The sequence below is a fragment of the Fukomys damarensis genome, unplaced genomic scaffold (genome assembly GCF_012274545.1).
Source record: "Fukomys damarensis isolate Sample0158 unplaced genomic scaffold, DMR_v1.0_HiC HiC_scaffold_17, whole genome shotgun sequence".
NCBI classification, from domain to species: Eukaryota; Metazoa; Chordata; class Mammalia; order Rodentia; family Bathyergidae; genus Fukomys; species Fukomys damarensis.
In genome coordinates this window covers 34,557,106-34,570,169 of record NW_022900929.1, presented here as the reverse complement: position 1 = coordinate 34,570,169, position 13,064 = coordinate 34,557,106, and the positions used below count along the sequence as shown (strand labels likewise).

The window sequence follows — 13,064 nt, the reverse complement described above, 5'->3', positions numbered from 1 at the left end:
TTCCTTCCTTCCTTCCTTCCTTCCTTCCTTCCTTCCTTCCTTCTTGCGAGGTAGGCGCGATGCCCCTGAGCTAAGTCCCAGTACTGATAATTTGATAATTTAAAGATCAGGCATTATTTTAGAGAATGAATTTTAATGCAATTTGTGTCTGAGACTAAAGAACGGATTTTCATATAATTATAGTCTGAAACTCTTCACTTGGTTTTATATTTCCTTCTTTCAGAGGAACAGTTTGGAAATTTTTAGTAGCTTGATGTTGAGTAGGTACTCCTGACCTTTTAAAGTCTCCCTCACCCCCAAACTCTGAAGATGTGTCTCAGATTTCATTAAATACTTTGTGTCTTCTTATTTCTAGGTGGAAATTCAGAAGGTTCACTGAAAAACCGTTCTGCTTTCTGTAGTGATAAGCTAGATGAATACTTGGAAACTGAAGGCAAGCTGATGGAAACAAGCATGGGTTTCTCTTCCAATGCTCCGACATCTCCTGTGGTATACCAGCTTCCCACCAAAAGTACCAGCTATGTACGAACACTTGATAGTGTACTAAAGAAGCAATCTACCCTTTCCCCTTCTACCTCTTACTCTTTGAAGCCTCATTCTGTACCTGCTGCCTCTCGAAAGGCAAAACCTCAAAGCAAACAGACAACACTCAGTGGCCGAACTAAAACATCTTATAAATCTATTTTACCATACCCTGTTTCGCCAAGGCAGAAACATGCTCATGTGATACCAGGAGATAAGATTACCAAGAATTCGTCAAGTACGGTCTCAGATAATCAGGTGAATAATGTTGCTGTGCCAACTTTAGATGACAATGTACTTCCAAAGCAGATTAGTTTGCGGCAGGCGCAGCAGCAGCAGCAGCAGCAGCAGCAGCAACAGGGAACTCGCCCTCCAGGCTTGTCTAAATCTCAGGTAAAGCTAATGGATCTAGAAGACTGTGCACTTTGGGAAGGAAAACCAAGGACCTATATCACTGAAGAGCGAGCAGATGTATCCTTGACAACTCTTCTTACAGCTCAGGTATGTACTTTTTGCTTTTTGGAAGCATATTGGTGCTTGGCTGGAGATGAGAATGTAACCTTTTGACAGGAGGATCAGGTAGTTTTTAGTTCACAATGACAACTAAGGAGATGTCTTTCCTTCTTTTTTTTTAGACAAAGTCTCTATGTAATTCAGGCTGGCCTTGAACTTGTGATCCTCCTGCTTCGGCCTCCTGAAAGTTGTATTAACAGGGGTGCCTCACCTTGCCCAGCCCCATTCATTTGTTTTTCATCAACTAGTCACTCAAGTGTAGATATTTCCTGCCAGAAGAACGAGACTGTGTAGTTGAGCTTTTGATTATGTCTTATACTGTATGTAAAGGCATCTGTCCATTCTGAAAACTTCTAATTACATTCTTCATCAAGGAAACATTACTGACCCTGTTAAAATAATTTTTGAAAATTTTGCTTACAAGGTACTAAATGCCAGAAAATCCAACAATTATAAATTTATAGAGTAAAACTTTGGTGTTCTATAAAATTTTAAGCGTTTGTAATTTTTAAATATCATTTATTTTAGCAGCCTCTGATGCATGTGAAATGTCATAGCAACATGTTAATTTTTTAGTCATGAGTTTTTGTACCTTTCTATTTCAAAGTTCTGTACCATTGGGCATGGTGGTGTACTTGGGAGGCTGAAGCAGGAGGATTGCTGTGAGTTTGAGGCCAGCTTGAATTACAGAGCCAGACCCTGTCTCAAAAACAGTAAAAAAAAAAAAAAATGTACTGAGGGTTGGAGGCATAGCTCAGTAATATATCCTGTACTTAGCATACAAAAATAAAATAGAGTAAAGCAGTGTACTGAAGATCGATCATCTGTTGTTGGAACTAAATACAGATTGTCCTTTCTTATTAGTCATAGACTTACACATGTATAATTCCCTGCCCTTTTTATTAGTTATTCTAGAGCATAGGCTGGTAAACTTTTTCTGTAAGGGGCCAGATAGTAAATGTTTTGTTTTTGCTGGCCATACATCTGTTGCAGTTATTCAGCTCTGCTATTGTACTGTAGACAATATATAAATGAATGAAACGATGTGTCCTAGAGAAATGTAGGGGGGTTGGCCTTGGGTTTTTCAGCCACTGCTAAAGAACATAATTGAATAAACCTATCCTTGTTATTCATTTATTGTTTGCAGTACTGGGTATTGAACCCAGATCTTTTACACTGAGTTACCTTCCCAGTGCTTTTATTTTTGAGACATGGTCTCACAGAGTTATTAAATTTCCCAGGCTGAGTGCAAACTTGGTTCCTCCTGCCTCTGTCAGCCACTCAGACTCCAACATGCCTGGCTCAACCTTGATATTTATGCTCATAATTGATGAGAATATTCTGTTGCTTATATGTGCTATGTATTAGAATGGGAAATTGCTCAAAAACCTAATTATATTCATTTTCTGTCTTTGGCTCAGTGTTAGCATTGTGCTGCTAGTACTCAAAGTCAGAGAAGGCAGCAGACCAATATATGACTGTAAATTGGTGGTGGTGTCAGAGGATGATTTAGTAGAATTACAACTTTCTGCTTTAATTTTAGGCATCTCTGAAAACTAAACCAATCCACACAATCATAAGGAAACGAGCTCCTCCATGCAATAATGACTTCTGTCGACTAGGTTGTGTGTGTTCTAGTCTAGCTTTGGAGAAGCGCCAGCCTGCCCACTGCCGTCGACCAGATTGCATGTTTGGTTGCACTTGTTTGAAAAGAAAAGTTGTACTTGTTAAAGGGGGATCCAAAATTAAGCATTTCCAGAAGAAGGCTGCTCAGCGAGATCCGGTGTTTTATGATAATCTGGGAGAGGAGTCAAAAGAAGAAGAAGAGGGAGATAGAGAAGAGGAGGAACAAATGAAGGAGAAAAAGAAGAGAAAGAAGCTGGAATACAGTGAGTATTGAGAGTCAAAACTTTATTTATGTTATTTTAAAAAAAAAATACGGTTATTTTAAAAACATCTACTTTTATTCCAATCAATGGTCTAGTAAGAGTTTTGAGAATTTAAGCCGGTTGTGGTGGTGCACACCTGTAATCCCAGCACTCGGGAGGCTGAGGCAGGAGAATCGCTGTGAGTTTGAGACCAGCCTGGGCTACCTAGTGAGTTCCAGGTCAATCTCAACTACATAGCGAGACCCTGTCTCAAAAACTAAAACAAAACAAAACAAAGAGTTTTGAGAATTCTTGTGATATGCACACAAACACACCTTTTTAAAGTTTAATTTTTCTCTGAGGAAAATCACTCTTCAATTTCCAGAATGTCTTTGAATATTTGAAGTTCATTAATGGTTTATCCAGTTTTTTTATAACTCCCTTGCACATATTTCATATAATCCATTGTGTTTTCTATTTCATTTCTCTCTCCCTCCATCTGCCTCTGCTGGGATTACAGGTGTGCACCACATGCCCGGCTTGCATCATGTACTCTTGATGTAAAAAAAAATTATTTTTCTCATTGGATAAAATATGGTGTAGATGTAGACCCAACTTACCTCTTAATTAATTCTCAATAATTTTTCTCTTTTTAAAAATTTTTTCTTATGTTTGTATTTGTTCAAGCATATTGAATATGAGCTATACACAGTGGTGCACACCTGTAATCCTAGCTACTTAGAAGGTTAAGGTAGAAGGATTGCAAGTTTGAGGCCAGCCTGGGGAACTTTAGTGAAGATTTATACTCAAAAATGGCTGCAGGTGTATGTAGCTCAGTGGTAGAGAGCCCCTGGGTTTCAACCCCAGTACTGCTAAATAAGTAAATAGATATATAAATAAGTAAAAACGTAAAAATATGAATATGATTTAATAAAGATTTTCTTATTAGTTATAGGAAATATTGGCCAGTTTATATTTACATTTCTATGTTTATTGTGTACCCATTTTCATCAGAGATGATTAATACTTCAATGTATATTCTTCCACATCTTTCTGTGTGTTGTATTTGTATATATTTATAGAAGTAGACTATAATATGGTGGTATTATAATCCATATATATTTAAGATCATAAGATCTTATTCCTCTTTCCTTATCAAGAATTGTAGATCTACATAAAAATGTGTTTAAGTGTCTTACTACCTATATAGCCCAGTTTATGGAGCTCAGGCTGGGCTTCAACTTGAAATCTTCCTGCCTCAGTTTCCTGAGTACTGGAATTATAATTGTGTACTGCCATGCCTAGATATAATTTAGTTTTAGTGACTTCATGTTATTGAAGTCCGTTTGTTTGGACTTTTTTGTTTTTTTGAGACAGGGTATCACTATATAGTTCAGGCTGGTCTTGACCTCTGTGCATCCTAGGCTAGCTTCAAACTTGTAGTGATCCTCCTGCCTCAGCCTCTCGAGTGCTTGGATTACAGGTGTATGTGTGTTACCACACCCGGCTGGTTGGACCTTTTGGGGCATTGTTTATTATATACAAAAGAGTGATAAATATCCATGTGTAGGATAGCTATTAAAAGTGAAATTTCTGTGACATTGAGTCTACTAAAGTGTTTCCAGATGCTGCTAGAATTGTACCAACTTGTCAGTAGCTAGATAGCACCAGTTTTTTTGATACTTTGAACAGTAGATATATTTTTAAATCTTTTAAAACTATGTTAAATTGATAGGCAGAAATTGACATCCTGTTTTAAACTTTTTCTTCATTGATAGGTTTTTTGACCATTCATCACAGTCTTTCCTCTGTAAAGTGCCTTTTGGAATTCTTTGCTATTTTTAAAATTGGAGTGGTAGTGTTTTTTCCCCTAGAGTTTTCAGGAGCCTTTATTTTTCTTAGGTTGTAATTCTGTGACTTATGTTTTAATTTTGTTCAACTCTACTGCTCCTTTCTCTCTACTGCTCCTTTCTCCCAAAAACAGGTGAAAGCAGAGAGTCTTTTCCTAGGGTTTTCTTTGGGATCTTACTTAGAGTGTCTTTTTCTATCCTTAAGATTATAAAACTAATTAGATGTCTTCTTATACTTTTGTGGGCTTGAAGAAGTGTTACTATGTCTAGAATTTATTTGATGTGAGTTTTGTAGTAGGGAAGCATTTCTCTTCCAAATGACTAGCCAGTTATATCATCACTTGTTGAAAAATACATATTTTCCATACTAGTTTAAAAATGTCACCTATAATGCAGTAAATTAAAATATGCTTATGTTGAGGGTCTCTTTCTGGTCTGTCTAGGTTGTGATCAGTGCCAGGCTATTCTAATTGCTATTTTAATTTTTAATTGAGATACTCTCCTTATATACCTGGGTATCTTTATATAACTAAGGTTTTAAATATTCAAAGTAAAACATAATACAAATTTTATTATATATCTCCTTACTGTATCTGTATGTTTATATAATTATTTGTTTGTTTACCGTACTGGAGCAACTGAGCTGCATCCCCAGTCCTTTATTATTTATTTTTGAGATAAGGTCTTGCTAAATTGCTCAGGCTGGGTTTAAACTGGAGATCTCCTGCCTTAGTCCCCCAGAGTGCTGGGATTACAGGGGTAGGACACCATAACTTCATTTTGTATTTAAAGCAACATATCTGAATTTCAAAGCAATAAGTTGCAAAAAGCCACATACTATATATCTGTTAGACTTTTCTTGCTTTCTTTAGTTCTGCTTGTGATTAGAGTTCTTAACTCTGGGAGCCCAATTATCAGAGTATTTTTTGACTTTTTCTTTTTTTGGTACCAGGAATTGAACTCAGGTCCTTGCGTTTGTGAGGCAGGCAGTGGAACCACTGAGCTAAAGCCCTGACCCCTGACTTTTTCCTTTTGGTATAGCCCATTATACTAAAAAAAAAAAAAAAAAGGAGAGAGAGACCTGTTCTTTTCTTCTCTAGAAGCTTTCAGTTTTATTGTTAGGGAAGAGTATTTTATTTCTAATTAATTTTATTGATATATTTTAGATATACATGATAACACTTATCACATGGAATTTGTACCTGTGCATATGATATATCTTGATTTTTCTTTTTTCCCCTTTTCCCTCCCCTGCCTTCAACCCCCCTTTCTCTCCCTATTTACAAACTTTTCCTTTTGTCCTGTTTTCTTTGTATCCTTTTCCCTTATTTTCTTTCTTGATTTTTATTTTATCCGATTTTTTTTTTTTTACTGCTATGCAAAAGGAGTAAAAATATGGAAGCGTTATTAGAGGGAAAAGTGTTGTTGAGACGAGAAATGAGCAAACACAGAATAAATACAAATTTGAAAAAGTTGAGCAACTCTCTTCTTATGTTTTCCAAAAAGATAGGTAGAAAAATGAGGGAAAAGAATGTTATGGATGATTTGGAAGAATTTGAAAAGAAGGAAAGGACAACTCAGAAAGAGGGAGAGGATATTCAGATGATGCAAGAAAATATGTCAGAGCTGAAGAGCATACAATTTCTGATTAAATGGGCCTATTGAAGGAATGTAGCTCACTGGTAAAGTGGTTGCTTGGCATGTATTAGGCCTTGAATTCATTTCCCAGCACTGCAAATAAGCTGGGTTGGAGAGCTATTCCCTGCCAGTAAATTTTAAGAAGATCCTTTTCTAGATACATCTTCTGACATTTTTGAACATTAATAATAGTGTATTATGAACGAATGGTTTTAAAAATAAACTTTTGCAAGGGGCAGATTGAGAAATTCAGTTTGATGTTAAAGAGAATATCAGTTGTAGGGGAATGTCCTTCTTTTGGTATTGCTTCAGTGTTGAACTTGTTTTCAAAAGCCCCCTTATCTTTATCTTTTGTTAAGCTATATGTGAAACAGAGCCTGAACAACCTGTTCGACATTACCCATTATGGGTAAAAGTAGATGGTGAAGTAGATCCAGAGCCAGTGTATATTCCAACGCCTTCTGTCATTGAGCCTATGAAACCGTTGTTGTTGCCTCAGCCAGAAGTATTATCTACTGCTGTGAAGGGCAAACTGCTCACTGGAATTAAACCTGCACGGGCATATACTCCCAAACCTAATCCTGTGGTAAGCCTGGAGTTTAATTTTTTTTTAAATTGCAAGTTTCAAAAATTACTTAGAAAACTGATGGGTTTCAGCCAGATTTTTGGTTGATATTTTCTTAACAGTTTTGCTTTTACATAACATGCCTATATGACATCTTCCCTTTGGGTTTAACCAGTTGTTGGCACTTTTAAACGTCATAAAAGTAGAGGTGAGTAATAGTAATTATTAAAGATAGATAAATCTTTCCTCAAGAAGTGTATAGAGGCCAGGCATGGTGGTGCATTCCTGTAGTCCTAGAACTTAGGAGGCTGGGGCAGGAGGATTGCCTTGAGTTTGAGGCCAGCCTTGGCTGCATAGTGAGTTTAAGGCCAGCCTGAACTACACATTGAGATCATGCTTCAAAAAAAAAAAGCTTGTAAGAAAATTGCTTTTTATATGACTTGGAAAATATTTTAAAGATATTTTAAAGATTCCTATAGTGTAGACTATTGAGATATGTAGAAAATTAGAAAAATATTTAGAAGAGCTCTTAAAATTCAAATTTTAAAAAATGTACAATTATAGGCAGGGCATGGTGGTGTACACCTGTAATTCCAGTACTCGGGAGGCTGAGGCAGGAGGATCACTGTGAGTTCGAGACCAGCCTGGGCTACATAGTGGGTCCAGGTCAGTCTCAACTACATAGTGAGGCCCTGTCTCAACCCCCCTACCAAAAAAAAGGAAAATTATAGTAATAAAATTTAAGATTAAAAAGAACATGACTGTGAAGACTGACAGGTAAAAAATAAGAGCTGATTGTTTGGATATGTCAGTAACTTAAATAGTTCTGACTCATGAACCCATTTCAGTTTCCGCAGTTCATTAATTTGAAGAAGGATTCTCTAGAACAGTGCTTCATGGTTAGGTAGTCTCTTTACCAGTGCTGGACTAAAACTCTTTGTTACTGATGTGTGGTGAAATAAGTATAGAGAATGAGAGCAAATATTTAGAAACTTCTACAGCAAGAGAATTAGAACAAATATTAAATCTAGTACTAGAAAACTTGGGCTTGCAGCAGTTTTATGTGTATTGTTTTTCTAGTAATTTTTTATGGTGTTTAAAGTTGCAGTCTATGGTAGACATAATTAACAGTTCTACTTCACTACAGATGATTTGAAAAGCACTCCTCTGGTATGATCTGAAATTTCCTGATAAGAGAAATAGACTGTCCCCAAATTAGTACATATAACTGTACTTACAATATTTAATTTTAAAGGTTGCATTTAAATATTTCAGCTGTTAAAAAGTTTTAGCTGTTAAAAACAAAACAAGACTCCCCCCATTTCAGCTATTATAATGAAAACAAAGATTATCCTTTTTCTTTTGGAGTCCAGGAAACTGTCTTTTCACCATTTTATAGAATGATGTGTTGTATGAAACTTACAGATACGGGAAGAGGACAAAGATCCTGTCTATTTGTACTTTGAAAGTATGATGACTTGTGCCCGAGTTCGAATATATGAAAGAAAGAAAGAGGAACAGAGACAACAACCATCTCCATCCCCATCCCCATCTCCGACCTTTCAGCAGCAAAGCTCCTGTCGTTCTAGTCCGGAGAACCACAGTACAAAGGTGAATTACTTGCTACATAATTTAAAAGTTCCAAATAATTCCCTATTGCTGGTATTAGAATAATTAGAATTTGTATTGCTATCAGAATAATTAATGTGCCCTGGATTCACATAGTGTATAAATTACTTCTCTTTATCTATTCTAGTGATCTATCTCTTAGGGCTGGCTCCCAAGAATATTACACTTTCTGATCCTGGAGTAATTAAAAAAAAAAACTTTTCTGGTTTTAATTAAATTTTTTGTAATTATTAGTTTCAATTTTTCCACATTGGTAAGTTTTTTAATAACTGAAGCTTGTCCTATTAAACATCTGATATTGTTCCTTCTTTGCTACAGTATACTATAGAGCACCATGTAAACTATTTGTTTCCTTTTTGTTTGTTTGTTTTTTTGGTGATACTGGGGAATCGAACCTGGGACCTTGTGCTTGAAGTGAGGCGGTGGCACCACTGAGCTAAATCCCCAGCCATAAATTAATGAGTCAATCAATTAAGAATCCTAGAGATCAAATTACTTACGGTTTCCTGAGATTGTGTGGCACTAATACAGCTGTGTGAGCAAATGGGAAGTTGTTGATTGCTTATGTACTTGAAAATGGGCATGGTGGCTTATTCCTGTAATCCCAGCACTCAAAAGAGGCTCAGAAGGAGGATTGTCATGATTTTGAGGACAGCCTAGGCTACATTGTGAGAACCTGTCTCAAAAAAAAAAAAAAATCAAACAACAGAAAACTTGGTGTTATGGTGTATGTCTGTAAACCCAGCTTCCATGAGGCAAGGCAGAGGGATCAAGACAAGTTCAAGGCTGGCCTGCGCTATATAGCAAGACCCTGTCGCAAAACAAAACAAGGACACCCCCCCCCGTAAAAAACCTTCCTTGAGAGATTTAATGCTCATTTTCCTCTCTCTATAGACATTAAATATATGTTGAAGTGTTTCTGTGTTATTTCCTTCTTTAGGAACCTGATTCTGATCAGCAGCCCTTAAAACAATTCGTTTGTGACCTGGAGGATGATTCTGATAAATCACAAGGTCAGAATGAAGACTACTAGATCCTAATGTTTGATAGTAATTATATAGGTGTGGATTATTTAATGATGGGAAATAATCTACTAAGTTTTCTTTAGACTACCAGTCCAAAATATGTGATCTACCCTGTTTATAGCTTTTGCCAAAAAATAGAGATATGTAAAAGTCTTCTCACATAATTTGTCTTGTTGAATATTCCTGTCCTCAAAAATAAAAGGACATTCATTCATGTTGCTGTGGCAAGAGACATTTGACGATGAGATCATTAAAATATTTGTTAAGCCCTTTCCAAACTTCAGTTTTATTGGCATCATTAGCTTTTGAAATTTTCACGACTTCCATAGCGACCACCACTGGGGCAATGCAGAACTAATGTCACTGGTTTACTACTCTGAGAGGTAGTGACTAGGGAGTTACCTATTTGCTTTTAATTATGCTGCTTAAACCTTATGACACTTAGGCAACAGTGCTTCCTAAAACACCCTTGTTCTTCTTAGATTTCATGGTGCTCTCAAAGAATAATAATGTGTGAGGGAATGGAGTGGAGGAGGCAGCCTGAGGCTAAGGACCCTGGAGGCTATGGGAGCCTGTTTTTATTTTTTTGTTTGTTGGTTTTGTTTTGTTTTTGCTATAGGGATTGAACTCAGCACATTGCGCTTGCCAGGCAAGCATGGAGCCTCTGAATTAAATCCCTGACCAGGGAGCCTGTATTCCTGATGTACTTAAAGTTGTAGCTTATTGGTTGGGAAGCTCTGCTGCAGAAGTCTAGGTGTCTAATGAAATATATATATCAACATGGTACTGTGGATAGAAATACATCAGGGAATTGATCCATATACAGTCAGGAAATGGAACAATATTATATAGAGGCATAGAAGTTACGTGGAATATTTGCAATAGAAACTAGGGACAGAGCATCTTTTTTAAACCCAAAACTTTCCTTTGTACTTCTTTACTATTGATTGTCATGTTGCAAAGCTTGCTTGCAAATATCTTTTCTTTGCATATATGCTTTGCCTGTAGCAGAATGTTAGCTTATACCAGCCAAGGTTAACTGTGGTTAAGGCTATGCTTTGTTTGCAAGCTAGCACTTTCTTAGATAATAGTTACAGCCTTGTAGAGTGGTGTTAAGGGATTCTTTTCTTTAAAAAAAAAAAAAGCTCAGTAAGCAGAATAGTGAAGATGATTATAGTCTGATCCTGTGAGATCTTCCATCCTTTTGGAAAAGTGTATGGGAATAGGATATTGAGAAGCTGAATTTCTTTGAAAGTTTAGTACAAAGTGGTGTGATATATAAAAAGTTTTTTTTTTTTTTTAATCAGAAAAGAGCTGGAAGTCTTCCTCCAATGAAGGGGAATCCTCTTCTACCTCTTATGTGCATCAGAAGTCACCTGGTGGTCCCACCAAACTGATAGAGATCATCTCAGACTGCAACTGGGAGGAGGATCGGAGCAAGATTTTGAGCATCTTATCTCAGCACATCAATAGCAACATGCCACAATCACTTAAGGTGGGCAGCTTCATCATTGAGTTGGCTTCTCAGCGAAAGAGCCGGGGTGAGAAGAACCCTCCTGTTTATTCTTCTCGTGTGAAAATCTCTATGCCATCATGTCAAGACCAGGATGATATGGCTGAGAAATCTGGATCAGAGACTCCTGATGGTCCATTGTCCCCTGGGAAAATGGATGATATCTCTCCTGTGCAGACAGATGCCCTGGATTCAGTGAGGGAGAGATTACATGGAGGCAAAGGTCTACCTTTTTATGCAGGGCTTTCTCCTGCAGGGAAGCTTGTGGCCTATAAGCGTAAACCCAGTTCAAGCACATCTGGGCTTATCCAGGTGAGAATTATCTTTAATCTGGATATAGCACCTTTTTATACTTAGGTAACATCTTGATTTTTTTCAGAGCCCTTTGTAGACCTTATATCATTTTGTCTTCACATTTCGTAGGAACTAGATAACAAAATCCTTTTCCTTTTCTATAATAGGATAGGATTAGAAATATACCTACTGTGAATTTCTGGCACATTTACAAGCAGAAATATAAATTTTATATTACATATAATTATGTATTGCATTAGAATTGTAATATTATATAGGCTTTATACTAGCCTATAGTTTTCTTTCTAGTCTTCCCAGAAAGTTGCTTTTCTTCACCCTTATTGCCCGGGCTCTAATGATAGTTTGACAACCAAGCAAATTTAGGTATTCAGTGTAGTTCTTAGAACTTGTTATTAGCAGACCCTTTTTTTTGGGGGGGGTACCAGATATCAAACTCAGGGCCTCACACTTGTCAGGCAGGCCGTGTGCTGCTGAGCTATATTCCTGGCCCAAGACTTTGAAAACAAATGCAGATAGCCAGTGTCATGGTGCATGCCTGTCATCCCAGCTACTTGGCTAAAGCAAGAGCATTTCAAGTTTAAGGTCAGCCTGGGCAACTTACCAAGACCTTGTCTCAAAAAAAAGGGGGGGGGATGGGAATGTAGCTCAGTGGTAGAATGCTTGCCTAGCATGTGCAGTTTCCAGTACTACAAAGAAGTCTATGTTTAAAATGTTAAAAATAGTAAAGGGGGAAGATAAAGTCAACTTTAAGGCAGGCAGCAGGGAGTATATAATTAGAAATGAGTGAAATAATTCTTTTTGCAGTGCTGGGGTTCAAATTTAGTACTTCATACAGGCTAGGCAAATATTCACTCATGGAGCTCCGTCCCTAGCCCTGGGGAAATTTTCAATTTAATAAGATGTTTTTTGAAATACATACAGTTTTAAATCCTTGAGCCACATTTACTTATTTTTTTCTTTATTTTATTATTAGGGTTTTTCCAATGTAGTCATTGTTATAGACATATTTCTGTCTTTGCTGTTTAATAATTTAGGCAGTTGGCCAGTGATTTAGCTCAATGGTGCCACTACCTGCCTTGCTAGAGCAGTGTCTCGAGTTCAATCCCCTGTACCCCCTTCCCCTCAAAAAATTAGGTAGTTATAGTAGTAAGATGACACTGAATCTAGAAAAACCTTTGGAAAGAAAAATTTTAAATTAAAATGTTAACTCAGGGCCAGGGATTTAGCTCATAAGCTCAGGTTCTTGAGTTCTATCTCCATTACCAAAAAAAAAGGTTAAGTAAGTCATAGTCAAAAAGATTTTTCTAGCTCAATGAAAGCAGATGTGTTTTTATTAGTGAATAAATAGCAAATGAGCAAAAGTGTTTCACATCATTACTAAGGTTGTTTGACTTTGATGAGTGTAACTGCTTCTCTAAGCTTAAGACTGTTCCATTAATAATATGAGTTGATTAACTTTGAAATTTTGTCAGTTTACTCTTGCTGGTGCAATATAGCTCATTTTTACTGGTATTTCTTAAACTCAGTGATAAGAACAATATTTTCTGTTTACATACTGATTGATTGATACTTTAAGAGCAAAGACTTGCTTGATATTTCTGAGACAAGACTCCCTAAGGTACAGGT

General features: G+C 36.8%; 1 protein-coding gene across 17 annotated transcripts in view; it reads left to right on the top strand.

Annotated features, from left to right (window-relative positions):
- Positions 1–13,064, top strand: part of Mga (MAX dimerization protein MGA) — a 139,794-nt gene that overhangs the window by 100,744 nt on the left and 25,986 nt on the right. For 14 of the 17 annotated variants that reach the window (XM_033764990.1, XM_033764989.1, XM_033764997.1 and 11 more), the window contains 6 exons: positions 356–1,023; positions 2,579–2,924; positions 6,751–6,977; positions 8,382–8,567; positions 9,526–9,598; positions 10,918–11,435. In XM_033764990.1, coding sequence (XP_033620881.1) covers positions 356–1,023; positions 2,579–2,924; positions 6,751–6,977; positions 8,382–8,567; positions 9,526–9,598; positions 10,918–11,435 — 2,018 coding nt within the window. The remainder of the gene's footprint in view (positions 1–355; positions 1,024–2,578; positions 2,925–6,750; positions 6,978–8,381; positions 8,568–9,525; positions 9,599–10,917; positions 11,436–13,064) is intronic. The other 3 variants (XM_010624749.3, XM_010624746.3, XM_033765000.1) reach the window with 2 other exon arrangements.